The sequence below is a fragment of the Labrus bergylta genome, chromosome 16 (assembly GCF_963930695.1).
Source record: "Labrus bergylta chromosome 16, fLabBer1.1, whole genome shotgun sequence".
NCBI lineage: Eukaryota > Metazoa > Chordata > Actinopteri > Labriformes > Labridae > Labrus > Labrus bergylta.
The window spans coordinates 15,273,244-15,288,288 of record NC_089210.1 but is presented as its reverse complement, the minus strand read 5'-3'; the positions used below and the strand labels follow the sequence as shown (position 1 = coordinate 15,288,288).

Here is a 15,045-nt window from a genome sequence, read left to right as displayed (position 1 = left end):
TCGAGAGCGACCTTCCCACCTTCAGTTCTCCTGGGCTGGGTCTGCAGTCCCCTTTAGTTTCTTATTAAACTTTGATTACTTTGGAAGACAATATTTATAGTCAATAAAGCTCAAGGTTAAACTTTAAATCTGTGTGGCATCCTTTTATTTTTCGCTCTCCATGTTTTGAGCCTTAAGTTCATCATTTTGGTTAAACAAGATGTAACAGATATATCGAGTCTTTAAGAAATATCTTTATAATTTAAAGCGAGGTTTAAGGTAAGACGATCACAAACCGCCTGTTAAGCAGGAAAGGAACTTTTTAAGTATTTTATTTAAGCTGCATTATTTGTTATTGTTGATATTTTGCAGTGACGTGTTGAAGTCATACAGTTAAAGTGACTTCTTGAAGGAGACTCATTTGGACTTTGCAGATGGTCCTTACTTCTAGTGTTCAAGAGGTTAAAGGTCAAACATACTTTACTGAAAGAAATCCCATGAAGTGTTGTCATGTGACCTCTGACCTGCAGCAAAAAGAAGACAGAGCTCAACCTGCACGGTGTGACTTTATTTCATGAATAAATATGCAATAACAATAAATACAAACACGTGAATAAAAACATGTCACTAAGAAGACGTCAGTATTATTCTTCCTGAAGCTAATGGTTAGCCCTCGAGCTGGAACATGATGGACGAGCAGCAGGGAGCACGCCGAGGTTTATCCTGCAGACAGCACTGAGGGTTAAACTAACCTGCAGACAGTGCTGAGGGTTAAATTAACCTGCAGGCAGTACTGAGGGTTAAACTAACCTGCAGACAGTGCTGAGGGTTAATTAACCTGTGGACAGTACTGAGGTTTAAAATAACCTGCAGACAGTACTGAGGGTTAAACTAACCTGCGGACAGTGCTGAGGGTTAATTAACCTGCAGACAGTGCTGAGGGTTAATTAACCTGCAGACAGTACTGAGGGTTAAAATAACATTCTGACAGTACTGAGGGCTAAATTAACCTGCAGACAGTACTGAGGGTTAAACTAACCTGCATACAGTACTGAGGGTTAAACTAACCTGCAGACAGTGCTGAGGGTTAATTAACCTGCAGACAGTACTGAGGGTTAAACTAACCTGCGGACAATAATGAGGGTTTAATTAATCTGCAGACAGTACTGAGGGTTTAATTAACCTGCAGACAGTGCTGAGGGCTGCAGTGACCCACTGACGATAATGACGATATAAACACTGTAGTCACATTTAGAGAATAAGTTGCCCTTTAGTTAGAGGATTATTACACACAGGCACAGTCTGACAACAAGCAGCTCACTCTGAATCTCTATAAACAGGTAACAGGAGGAGGGGGCGGGGCTTCATGACGGAGTTCAGGTAACACATGTTGGTAGGCTACTTTGGTTTTTGCTTCTCGTCTACGGTCTCTCCTCCTACAGGTACAGAGAGGAGGAGGAGGAGGAGGGGGGGGGGAGGAGGAGGAGGAGGAGGAAGAGGAGGAGGAGGGGGGGAGGAGGAGAAGGAAGAGGAGGAGGATCAGCCCCTGGACTCCAGAGACCTGCAGAGAAACACAAAGAGGATCATAATGCATGATGGGAAAGGATCATTTTGAAACAGATGTTGAACATTTTTAATAAAGATTAAACTGATTTATTCTGAAGGATTTCTGTCCAATCAGGCTGAGTGGAGCTCTCCATGGTGCTGAAACCAGTCACTTCTGTTACGTGTGTATGTATGACACATAAGTTATATAACTAGGAGCTTTATTCAGTCAAACCTTTGTTCAGTGTGAGTATGAGCCCTGAGGGACCCCTCAGTTCTGATTAGAGATCATGCAGCCGCTCTGAGAAAACAGAAACAAACAATCCTCACGAGTAGCTGGTGTGCTGCTGCCGTCTGCGGGCGCTCCTCATCTTCTCAAAGCGAGCCTCCATCTCCTCCAGGACTTTGGGGGTGTAGCGGACCACCAGCTTCACCGAACCCTGAGCCGCCTTCAGCAGCTCCACGGCCTTCTCGTGGTGCTCGCCCTCCACACTCTGCAGGGACGCACAAACACGAGAGTTGTCGAAGATATCAGAATTTGTGTTACCAGTAAAATCAACTGAAACAAATCTGTTTTAAAAACTCATGAACATTATTCATCAAGTCGACTTTTAACTTCATGAAAACATCGATATTCATGTTCCCGGTGTGAGAGGGCGGAGCTTCTTACCACCCCGTTGACGGACAGCAGCTGGTCTCCTCTCTTCAGGCCTCCCTGGCGGTCGGCCACGCCCCCCGGGATCACTCTAGAGATGTAGATGGGGGAGTTTTGCTCTTTGCCCCCCATGATGTTAAAGCCCAGACCCTCCTCCGTCTTCGGCAGCTCCACCACCCTCGGGTGGGCATGGCCTTCACTCGCTGCAAACGCGGCCACTGTGGCCTGGAGAGAGAGAGAGACGATCAGAAAGGTCAAGTTACTGTGCAGAGTATCATCAGGTGAGCAGCACTCTGCTCTGTGTGTTTGAGTCTGTTAATTATAACTCAGTAATCTGCATGTTGATGCGGTGGACGTCGGATTAGCAGCCTCATTAATCCTGAGGGAGAAGAGACGGAGGAGGAGGGGCAGGGGTCAGAGCCCGTCAGCTCCAGCACAGAGTGTGTTTTAAAAAGAGGAGGGGTCAGAGCCCGACAGCTCCAGCACAGAGTGTGTTTTAAAAAGGGGAGGGGGATGGAGGAAATAAAACGTTTTAAAGGCTGCAGATGTTTGAATAGTCACAGAGCAGAACAATCACAAAGTCTGGACTTGAAGGAGGCTCTATGAAATCCTGATAAACATCACCAGGCTCAGGATGAGCCCACACAGCTTTTGGACCCGATACCTACAACTGTCCAAATAAAGATTTAGCCCGATGTCTGGACAGTCATCCCTCCTGTTTCATAGCTGAGAGGTGTTTCGTTTTTAGTCTGCATGAGATACCTTTGCTGTAGCCTGAGCGCGGACCTCTGGTCCTCCAACAATATCCAGAGTGTCGTAAAGCTGCTCGTACACCTGCAGGTCCAGTACACACACACACACACACACACACACACACACACACACACACACACACACACACACACACACACACACACACACACACACACACACACACACACACACACACACACACAGAGTCAGAGTTACATACTGCTCCTTTAATGTCTGTTGTCAAGTGAATTTACAGTTTGTCCACTGGGGGTGCTAAAACTGACACACACTGCTTTAAGGGTTCTACATATACGTCCTAACACAGACCCTCAGAACAATGTGTGTGTGTGTGTGTGTGTGTGTGTGTGTACCTCTCTGATGGCAGCACAGAACTTGCTCTGCAGGACTCTCTGCAGCGCCTGCAGTTTGGGAGGAGGCAGCTCGCCGCTCCGCTGCAGTCGGTCCAGCAGCTCAATCACCCTGCACACATCTGACACACACACACACACACACACACACACACACACACACACAGCAGGCTCAGATGCTGCACGGGAACAGGGCTCGATAAGAGCGCAGCCTCCTCGCTGTGAGCCGCTCTAAGATCTGAATGTTCAACATGTTTTCATTACAAACACACGATTCATTACTGATTACAATATTCAGCTAATGTCTGTTCATATATAATATCATTGATTCTATTCTTTGCAGCTCTAGGCGTGAGTACCTGCTGTGAGAGAGAGAGTTCCATTTATTTAATAATAAATAAATAAACGCCACATATATATTTATTAAATCAAAATATTTGTGTTTATTTTATTTTATAATGATGTTAATGACATTTCAGAATTGAATAACAAATATTGACTGCTCCAGTCTTTCTAATATTCCTGAAGTGATTCCACATTAAGAGAAAGACATCAGTCAGTCAGTCAGAAGCAGGGAGGAGGGAGGAGGGAGGATGGAGGAGGCCTGGAGCAGCCAGGTGAGCTCCTTCAGGTGTACAGTCTGCAGACAGCTTGTTATGATACCAGACTTTAAAGCTCTGATGTGATAGGCTGCCTGTTTGATACCATGGCAACAAAGAAAGAAGTCCTACACACCCAATAATCTATTGTTGTTAATTACAAACAGTCAGGGGCGTGTCCAGACTTCAGGAGGACATTAAAGACACATTTTATTCACATAGCTTTTATCATAATAATGTAATATATCTGGACTGACCCGGGTCGGTCTGACTGGACTAACCCGGGTCTACACAGGACGTAAGTAATAACACGGGTCAGTCTAATAGCCCTGGTCGGTTAGACTGGACTCTGCAGAGGACGTTAGTAATAACCCGGGTCAGTCTGGCTGAACCCTTAAAGGACGTTTAGCACGGAAGAGAACCGGGCCAGACTCGAGCTCCGCGACAGGCCGAGTCTTTAAACACCTGCACGCCGACTAACTGCGACATTCTCCGGTGTATAATTTCAAGATTAACACGATGAAGAATCACCGATTACTCTCCCCGCGACTGTATCGTTTTGGAGCTAACTGCGCATGTCTACAAAACGGGTTTCTATGTAACGGACCGCGGTGGACCGGGTCCGTGGTTCGGTACCTCTCTCCAGGCACAGCGGCTCCGTCATGGCCGCCATGTCCGCCTCCTTGGTGGGATGATAGTAAGAGGACATCATGGTGAGCTCCTCCGCCTGCAGCCTGATCCCCGGAAACTGTGCGTGAGCAGGAGGTGCGGTTCACAGAGATGATGCGAGGTCCATGATGAAGGAGGAGCAGGAGGTGCGGTTCACAAAGATGATGCGGGGTCCATGATGAAGGAGGAGCAGGAGGAGTAGGATTCAGAGAGTGACGCTTTGAGGAGCAGACTCAGCATCTTCTACGACCGTTTAAGAGCTCCTTGTACGGAGGCCTAGGAGGGCCAAAAAAAAACCCCACTAAAACCCGATCGTAAAATAATTAAAAGATCAAATTTAAATGAACGACATCAGTCTCTAATAATTAAGAAAAACTGAGATTATTATTCCAGAATAACTCCCTCGTTACTTCAGAAAAAAATTCTTTTTTATTTTTTCACTGAATTAAGTCTCCACAGAAATACTTGGAGATATGGAGATACCGTATTGGTCCAACTATAAGACGACCCTGATTATAAGACGACCCCCGTTTTTCAACACTCACATTTAGAAAAAAAAAGATTTGCAGACCAGATCTTGTTTTTATAAAGAACTTTTTTTAAAGAACTTCATTTTATTTGAAAATAACAATATTAAAAACACATTGAATTAAACACCTGTGGTATTAATAATTATAATAATAATTAACATACCGTATTTATCGGTATAGGCCTACGGCACAAAACAAAGTGTTTCACAAGGGCGAACTATGTACAGTATGATTCAAAATAAAGTATCCTCTCTTCTCTTCTTAGCGTGATACGGGTTAGAACCAATCCCAAAATAGAAGGCGGTACATAACATTTGGATGCATATGATTAGCACACGCCCCTGAGTGCAGAAGTCATCAGATAAATTAACATTTAAACACAATAACACTTGATTAAATATTCTTTATTCATGATTAACAAAGAAAAGTAAATGAACATGAAATATAAAGACAAACTGTGATTCACTTTTTTCTGCATACATTTATTTTGCACAGCTCAAACTGGAGAGTAAGCCCCGCCCACTGACAGCTGATTGACAGTTTGGCCCTTCAATCAATAGCTTACACAATGGACAAAAAAATTCATAACATTTGAATATTACAGAATAAAAGCATTAACAGATTAACATTTTAATGTGATGTTTGCCTTCAGGGCTTCCGTACTTACACATGCAAGATGTCAACCCAGACTTCCCTCTCCCCAGCTCCTCCTCCTGGGGGATCTCGAAGCGTTCCCAGGCCAGACGGGACATCTAATCCCTCCAGCGAGCTCTGGGTCTACTGAAAACCCTCCCCTCCCCCCCACCCCCAGCTGCTCCTCGAGATCCTGTCCATGAACATCACTAACAAAATCTGTGATGAGGGACAACGACCCTGAAGGAGGCCGACATGCAGCAGGAACGAGTCTGACTGTCGCGAGGATGTGACATAGCTCGCATTTACAGGAACCCGATGGTTCCAAGCAACGGCTGCAGGACCCTTACTCCCGCTGTACCCCCCACAGGACACGGTCATAAGCCTTCTTAGTCCACAAAACATTTATCCTGGATAAGCATATTCCCAAGCCCCCTAAAGAAGTCCTGTGAGGGTTCAGAGCTGAGACACAGTCTGCACTGTTCCTCCTGTATCAGTCTGACGCGGCCTCCTTACAGCATCGTTTTCTTTTTACGGACAACAAACATTTGAGAGAATCCCTCCCGTTATCTTTTATTATTGTTTAGAATGAGCGCCCCCTGGTGGTGGACTGCAGTGTGCGAATGGTGCGTAATAAAAACACAGAAACAAAATGAATAATTAAAAAAAAAGAATTTATTCCAGAATGAATAAACAGAACAGCCTCATGGTCACGATCACAACACGTTCCTTCTATTTCACGAACAGAGAGCAGAAACACGTCAACGGCTTCATGAGTCTCAAAATCTAAGATCGAGCGAGCGCGTGTTTACATTTCATCACGAGCCGAGAGGAAAATAAGACGACATCATCACCGATCTGAGAACGCCGAGTGGACATGATCCAATCAGCTGGGAGCAGTGAACTTTAAAAAATACCCCCCCTAATCAACAGTATGAATGAACCTATCTGTGGGGGGGGGGCTCAGTATCAATACACCTTCCTGTGAGGGGAGGTCTTCATCAGTGTGAATGATCCTATCAGTGAGGGGGAGGGGGGTCTCAGTATCAGTATGAATGAACTTATTTGTGAGGGGGGGGGTCTCAGTATCAGTATGAATGTATCAGTGTGAATGAACTTATTTGTGAAGGGGGGTCTCAGTACTCATCTCCCGTCGCCTCCACCTTGTAGCCGTTCTCCCCAGAGCCGTATCCGTCAGCCGATGGCGCCTCCTCCTGCTCCCCCATCATCATACCGTCCTCACTGTACTCCTCCATGTTGGGAGGTGCCCCGCCCTCATCCTCCGTGCCACCGTCATCCTGAGGGCCCATGTCGTCTCGCAGGGCGCCGTGTCGCTCCTCCCTACGCTCGCCCTTCTCTCTCTCTCCCCCCCTCTCTCTCTTGTGCTCCCGGTCTCTGTCCCGGTCTCCCCTGCGGCGCTCTCTGTCCCTGTGGCTGCGTCGGCGGTCCCGCTCCCTGTCCCGGTCCCTGCGCTCCTCCGTTCCCTCGCCCACCTCCCCTTCATTCTCCTCCAGCATCCTCTCCCCCGCCTCAGGAGGCCCCTCTCCCCCCCCCAACTCCTCCCCGTCCACTCCCTTCCCTCTCTCTCTGTCTCTCTTACGATCTCTGCTCCTGCTCCTCCTCTTCCGTTCTCGACTCCTCTCCCTGCTCCTGCTGTCTCCTCCTGCAGCGCCCCCCCGCTCCCTCTCTCGCTCTCTGCGCCTGCTACCACCACCGCCGCCGCCCCCCGCCGCCGCCACCACCACCACCACCACCACCCCCACCACCCCCAGCTTCCTCTGCTCCTGGAGCCACTCTCTCCCTCTCCCTGGAGCGAGTGCGTCGGCGGCGTTCTCTGGACCGGGACCTCCGGCGCTCTCTGTCCTTGTCCCGGTCACGCTCCCTGCTGCGCTCCCTTCGCTCTCCTCGCTCTGGTCGTTCTGGTCGTTCTCCTCGTTCTCGATCACTGCAGGAGGTCACAGTTAAACACAGCAGTACTTTTTAATAATGGAGGTCAGGTGTTCCTGTCAGAGAACTCACCCTCCAATAGGTCGATCGTCGTAACGTGAGGCATCGTCTCGGCCGGAGTGTTTGATGTTGACATCAGCTCCGCCTCTCCTGGTGCCTCCCAAACCGCCGCCTAACAACAAACACAGCAGGAGAATCTGAATCCTCTGAAGCTGTTCATGTTCCTAACGTCTGATTCTGTTCTCACTGTGTTCAATCATGTGCTATGAAACGTCTGTTCAGCGTACAGATGTGAATTATTGATATCTTACATTCCTACTCTATTTGATTCCTACTTTTATATTTCTACTGCTATATTGTATATTTTGGAACAACTGTAACAATCAAATTTCCCTCTGGGATTAATAAAAGCATCAGCTGACCTAGCCTGCGGGGATGCCATCCCTTCACGGTGCGTCCTCGCTCCACGTCCACCAGCACCCTCCTGCCGTCGATCTTCTTCCCGTCGGCGTGTTTGTAGGCGGCTGGAGGAGAGGAAGGGGAGAGGAGAAACAGGAAGCTGAGACAGAGAATGAGAGCATCAATGTGGTCAAAGGAAACAAACTTCATGATACTGACCAGGAGCAGGCGAGGCCGAGATGGCTGCTCTCTGGGTAAAAGCCGAAGGATAATGGGAGCAGACTTCTTCCACCCGATGAGTGATTGATACACGTTTATCATTTACAGGCTACGTTACACAACATCAATAATCTCATCCTGTCCTTTTAACACTTTAATACAAGTTAAATCTGTAGTTCAGAGCGAGCGAGCGATCACTCCTGATGATGTTAACTCTTTCACAGCTGGTTTGACACGTCTGAAGGTTACCTGACGCTGCGGGGGGGGCAGCTGACAAACTGATGATGTGCTAATGAGTCAGAACAATGATTAACAGTACGGGGGAGTGGCTGTCGGGTTTCTGCTGCAGGCTTCATGATGCAGTGATGTGAGATTATAAACCTGAATCCATTGAGGATTAATAAATGATGCATCAAACATCAGGAGGATTCTTTTGTTTACTTTACTAACACGGATAACAAGCAGAGAAGTAAATCTGAAAACAACAGTGTTTCCCCCTAGGTTTACAGCTTTTTTTTTGTTGGGAGGGGGGACACAAACACTTAAAGGAATCTTGGTGTTCATGTGTTACTTTTAATGACAGCTGTCCTGTTCTATCAGAAAGGTATCCTTAAATGACTTCTTTCCCTGATTTCTGACTCTATCCACTATCCTATCTCTACAATAAAAAAGGCACAAAAAGCCTAAAAATGAATCTTAAAAAAAAAGAAAAAAAAGAATATATATATCTTTTTTAGTAACTTGACCTTCAAGGGGGGGCAGGCCACCCCCCTAATATAATGGTAGGGGAAACACTGCAACATAAAGACTCATACCACGAGCTATGCCTCTTACTTGTAGGTGGCAGTGTTTGAATCTGCATGTTGTCACTTAGCTGTTTGGGACATGGGGGGGGGGGGGGTCAGTCATTGAGCGGTGATGGTAAGCCCCCGACCCTGAAGTCTAAAGGAATCCAAGTGTGCTCGTTATTCCAAAGGAGCTAAAGGGACAGTTCTTTAGTTCTGCAGTTCAAATACTTCTGTAGATGCTTCTTGTGTACATTCAGACCGTCTCACACCTCATCCGGGTAAACCACAAAGCTCTGATCCATGATGGAGGACTCTGAGATCCAGGCGGCTCACAGGTCTGAAGTGATGATGAACGTAAAAGCTTTCAGTCCACGATGAGGGCCTTACCCAAACCCAGTCTGAGGGTCTTACCACAGCCTCGTGTAAGTCTGAGGATTTTACCAGATCCTCCTACAGTCTGAGGGGCTTACCAAACTCCCCCCAATAGTCTGAACAGCTGAATCTCTACTCACAGGAAGTCTCTATCCAACCTTACCAAAGTCCCTCAGCATCAGCATACACAAGGTGTCAGCACACCTCTATCAGGGGCCTTACCGCAACCCCTCCACTTCCTGTTCTCTCTGAGGACGACATCGTCCAATCACTGACAGGGCCTTACCAAACCCCCACCAGAACTTACCGACTGAAGAGGGAATCACAAACTACAAAAACATCAGGGTTTCCTTCTCTAACAGGAGCTTTGATCATCACAACTGTGAGCAGCTGGAGATAAAGAATCTTGGTGTGATGGTCTGTGTCTGTACATTAACACGTCTCTATCTGTGGTTATGTAGGAATAAATCATGTATGAATATCCCGTCGATTACCAACAACACCCTCATCCACCTTTTCTGTCAAAGCCGACTCACGCTTCATTGTCAGGTATTCTCTTACGTTGCGACATAAATATTAAAGCTAGGAGATTTGATAACATATTCACGTTAGCTTAACATCCTGACAGCCATCGCTGAACGAAACGCTTTACAAAGTTTAGGTACGCGAGTTTCTCTGCCCGTGAGCATGCTGCATCAGCTCAGTTCTATGAGCTAAAGCTAACGAGCCTGCTAGCACAATGCTAGCAGAAAAAGGTTGTCTGATGCGGTCAACCTTAATGGCATGCCGCGCTCCACTCATGAGATCCTGCAACAGCGCCTTCACGTTGTCGCACCGTCGTCACGCCGCTGCACTAACAGACTGTGTGTGGTTTCACAGAATCAGAGGCGTGTGAACGCACAGCGTGAGCTTCACATACACAAGAAACGGTGCTTCATCTCCACATCACGCCTCCGTTCATAAATCAAGGGAAGTGTATTTCCATGTTTGGCCTCACAGACTCCACCGACTTTTTTAAGATTTATTTTTTGGCATTTTGTGTCTTTAATGTAGAGATAGGACAGATAGAACAGGAAATCAGAGAGAGAGAGGAATGACATGCTGGAAAGGAGCCACAGGTCGAATTCAAACCTGGGCCGCCCGCTTGGAGGACCACATACTCCAAACATGGGGCCGCGCACTAACCACCAGCGCCACCACGACTCCACCTTTGCTCGTGCGTTACGATGGACCATTACTTCGTCCCTCCAAGAGATCCTTGACTCGATCCCCCCCCCCCCCCACTTAGAGAAAGTTTAACTCTGTACTTCAACTCGTTTTAACGTTAATTCTCCCGATGACTTTTCGGGCGTGCCCGCCCTCAGTAAACAGAGAAGGCTTTAACATGAAGGGCAGAATCATGGGGTGATATTTCATACTGTCAGGGTGCGTTCAATGGTCAAAGCCTAACGTCAGTTTTAGTAAGAGCTCTACAGAGCTTCATTTAAAGATGCTTCATCCATTGAACGCAGCTCTGTGCCCTATGTAGGAGATGGAGGGTGGAAAGAAATCTTACCCATCATACAAACCCATTATACCAACCATATACTGAGCTGTGGTAGTAGGGTGTAGATGTATCATAACCATCATCATCTGCCAGCCAGCTCTGGCCAATAGCCATCACAGATTGGCGGCTGCAGTGGCAATGAGAACAACACACAGTTAATATAGTGTTTACCCCCACGTCCCCCCTCAGTCCTCCCACTCTGACACTACATGATGATTCAGCAACTGGTCTGAACAGCTGATCGTACTCATATGGCGTCTGTGTGTTAGACGGCGCCATTCAGAGCTTTTTTTCTGAGGCATCACCACCCCTTTAATCTCTACCAGCTACTGTGGTGACGCTACGCTAATCTCAGCATGACCAGGGTTGAAGACCACCAATAAAAACTGACAGACAGAAGCTAATCATACAACAGTCCTGGACATGTGATTGGTCGCTGAGTGATGACCTTGTGCTTACCATCAGAGTCCACCAGGAGAGCTGCTCCCTCACAGAGCTACACGCCTAACAGTTAAAACACAATGTGCCCTTTGACAGGCAAACATGTTCAGCATCAGAGACACACGGCTACCTCTGGCTCCTCCCATTTTCCCATCATGCCCCACTGAATGAAGCAGTCGCCCTCCTCATCCAGACTATTAGTCAACTGACGACACATCACACAACCACCAGACTGTAAAACAAACATTAAAGCTTCACCTTCCCAGGTGTTAGAGGAAGACCCTCCCCCCTTTTAAGTAGACTTACATCCATATTTATGAAGAATTAAGGAGGGGGTCTAAATGTCTTTATGAACGTCACATATAGAAAAGATGGAGAATGATATCCGATGTACTCACAGTGCATGTCCCGCTCGTGCTCGTACTCGATGAAGGCGTAGCCACGAGGTTTTCCCGTCCTCTTGTTGTACACGATGTAAATCTGAAATCAAGAGACACTCTTAAAATAATGTTCCTCACCGACTGTTTCAGACGATAGTGTCTGTTTCAATGTTCAATCCTGTTAAATAACCTACATGTTTGTATAGTGTTGTGTTCACTGACTCGGGTTTAAAGTTAGAGAGCAGCGTGTTGTGTTCACTGACTCAGGTTTAAAGTTAGAGAACAGCGTGTTGTGTTCACTGACTCAAGGTGAAATCTGATTGGATTCAAAGGTGTAGTCTGGGAGGGATGCATCACCTGCACCATGTTTTATAAAATATGTTTACTGGTCTGGATAAAAAGATTAAAGGTGGCGTTACGTACCCGTTTGATGGGACCATAGACCTCAAACTCACGGCGAAGCTTGGACTCTGTCGTATCGTAGTTCTGAAGCAGAGACACACTTCTGTTAGCCATCGACAGATCGGATGATTTAGTCACATCAAAACGAGTGGCTTTAACATACTTACCACTCGAGCAACAAACAGGGTCTTGAAGGCATCCCCTTGAGCGTTGGGGTCATTATGGGGGTCCCCTGGTGTAAAGAGAACATGACAGGATGAGTTTCAGCAAAGACAAACAGCTTGTAGTGTTTGTGACTGTGAGAACTTACAGAGCTTCAGTTCTGTCTCCACCACAGTTTGTCTCCTTTCAATCTTCTCTCGTCTCTGCGGAACGAAAACATGAGTTAGAGGTTAGGTTTTCACTCACAATGCGGCATGTCAGAGGGTTTGTTTTAAACCCCATAACATCAGCAAGAACACATCGCAGTTATGCAGTCTATCGTTGCCGTGGAAACATCAGATGTTTCATCGAAGGCAGTGTGAGCTGCTGCTGAAAGCTGCCGTGCTGTTTCTGCTGCTGAGATAAAAACATCATGTAGATTATACTCTGATACATCAGCTCGTCTGTAAACATATTCTCTTCCTCAGGTCGGTTTCGCCCGGCCGCCTAGACTACGGTCAACTTGGAGTTCGTTTTCATTGGTGGTCGGAGTAGCAGAGAGAATCACTTCCATGATTCCTCGCCAGCCTCGACATCATATTTTCTTATTGTGTTGATTGAGAGCCCCCTAGTGGTGAAATTTACATACTCTCTCTTTAAGTAGAGATGCACCGATTAACAAGCCAGGTTTTTTTTTTGCCTGTCTAGCCTTGATCAGTGATCAGCCTGTCCTCAGCGGATTCTGTGCCAATCACAGATACCATAAAACTTCATTTTTTTTTATAGAAGAGCCCTATCCCATTTTTAAGCTCAGACCCTTTTTCCGGTCTGGTGTAGCTGCATGTTTGGACAAATAAGGACAGCTCTCAATAAGAGGCCCTGATGCTTTAAGTGTTTAAATAGTTAGTGGATCAAACGTGAGAAAAACTAAAGATGAACTACAACATCTGTCCAAGGAATACAGAATAATGCTCACACACACACACACACCACCGTCTCTCACCTTCCTCTCCAGCCGCTCATCTCGGGTCTCAGCTCGGGTGGGAGGGGGTGCATCTCTGGGGTCCTAATCACAGAGAGGACGGAGAGTCAGCACACGAGAAGTGATTACAAACTTTACATAAACACGACACATGAACGTGAGTGCAGAAGAGAGCTCCACCTCGAAGTGCCGGATGAACGGAGCGATGCCGCTGTACGGCTGGTTGTGGTGCTTCTCGTGGGGCAGCTTCTCCAGCTGGGGCAGGAAGGGGATGGGGTCCCGAGGGGCAAATAATGCCAACAAGTTCGGGGGTAGAAACTGCGTCATCTTTCACCTATACATACAACAACAAAGTACTAAATTAATACAGCCCGAGAAGGTGAGATTATCAGTCCGCTACAGGCCAACATTGAGGCCGGAAGCTAGCACGCCAAGTTAGCTTCATATGCAGACTTCAACAAGGAAATTCACGTACAAACCAAAAGTAAATTAATTACGAAGCGTTTGTAAATCAAACATACACGAATGATGATGACGGTTGTTGGTTGGGTTATTATTTAACTCAGGTAATCGTTTAATCAACGTTAGAAATAATTCAGTCGAGCCTTCTTTATTGGCCTTCCCGCTAACATGCTAACATGCTAACACAAAGCTAACGTGGACACTCCGGGGTTCTTACCTTCTCTCCTCCGCTGCGGTGACACAAAGTTAGACCATGGACCGGGGGAAGGACCGGGCTGTGTCTGCAGGTCTCCGGGAACGATTCTCTTAGACGTTTACTTTTCAATCTCCAGGTGAAACACCGGCCCAGCGCGTGCTCACAATAATACCTGACTGTGCGCGAGTTGCTAGCTTAATGTTACCGTCAGCACGGAATAAAATGGCGGGCTGCCGTAAACCGAAGACTACTGACGAAAACAACTGTTCTGAAGCCACGCCCCCTGGAGCTGCGTGAGCTTCTAATTAACAAAATAAAAGCTGGCGTCCGGTTCACTATAACTCCTTCCTGCTTTGTTGTTTTTGAACAACAGCATTGGTTCACACTTTGACTTCACAAAACTCTGGGGACCACAAACATCCACAACACAAACAGATTTTTGCTAAAACGATTTAAATGTCAATCATGTGTTGTTTTTTTCTATTTTGTTTCAAGTAAACATGAATAATAGCCACATTTATTCTGTTTCAGGTATATTATTGTGGCCAGGGCAGAAAAGCCAGAATGAGATCTGTCCACAAAGGGAGGATTTTATTTCTCAGTGTGCAGCCAGGTGAGCTGGGAAATTAATGCTGGATGCTAAAATACTGCATGTCAGTTTTTAGCATGAGCTACAGCCCTCAGTAGCCCATGCAAAACATTGTCTTGTAGCTTAATTTAGGCAGAATGTTCCAACATATTTTATTTTGATCAATAATTAGAAATTCAGGGCACCCCATTTGCTACCTTATAGGACCAGTCAGTGAGATGTGTAGAGAGTGAAATGATAAAGTGAGCTTACTATATGATCAGACATTAAGGAAACATGCTATGTTGAAGTGCTGGCTTCTCTGACAACAATGCAGCAGCCAGTATGTCCTCCTTCTAACTTTAGATTCTGGTCCTGAATGCTCTGGATTTGTTTGGACCAGTGAAGGTAGGCGCTTTTAAGAGCTGCTGGCTGAACACTGAAGCTTCAGTGTCCACCACATGGCAACCT

The 15,045-nt window shown here is 46.6% G+C and overlaps 2 protein-coding genes across 2 annotated transcripts; both read right to left on the bottom strand.

Annotated features, from left to right (window-relative positions):
• Positions 1-526: 526 nt before the first annotated feature.
• lin7b (lin-7 homolog B (C. elegans)) lies at positions 527-4,838 on the bottom strand. The gene is made up of 6 exons (XM_020658085.2): positions 4,536-4,838; positions 3,304-3,422; positions 2,942-3,013; positions 2,195-2,404; positions 1,855-2,018; positions 527-1,540 (listed from the first exon to the last, which is right to left on the bottom strand). The coding sequence occupies exons 1-6, from the start codon at positions 4,609-4,611 to the stop codon at positions 1,519-1,521; spliced, it is 663 nt and encodes a 220-aa protein (XP_020513741.1). The 5' UTR covers positions 4,612-4,838; the 3' UTR covers positions 527-1,518.
• Positions 4,839-6,386: 1,548 nt separating this feature from the next.
• On the bottom strand, positions 6,387-14,243 carry snrnp70 (small nuclear ribonucleoprotein 70 (U1)). The gene is made up of 11 exons (XM_065964730.1): positions 14,028-14,243; positions 13,529-13,682; positions 13,370-13,432; positions 12,536-12,590; positions 12,393-12,457; positions 12,247-12,309; positions 11,842-11,923; positions 8,101-8,202; positions 7,751-7,850; positions 7,495-7,676; positions 6,387-7,436 (listed from the first exon to the last, which is right to left on the bottom strand). Exons 2-11 carry the CDS (start codon positions 13,673-13,675, stop codon positions 6,868-6,870), a joined length of 1,428 nt encoding a protein of 475 aa, XP_065820802.1. The 5' UTR covers positions 13,676-13,682; positions 14,028-14,243; the 3' UTR covers positions 6,387-6,867.
• Between the last annotated feature and the right edge of the window lie 802 nt (positions 14,244-15,045).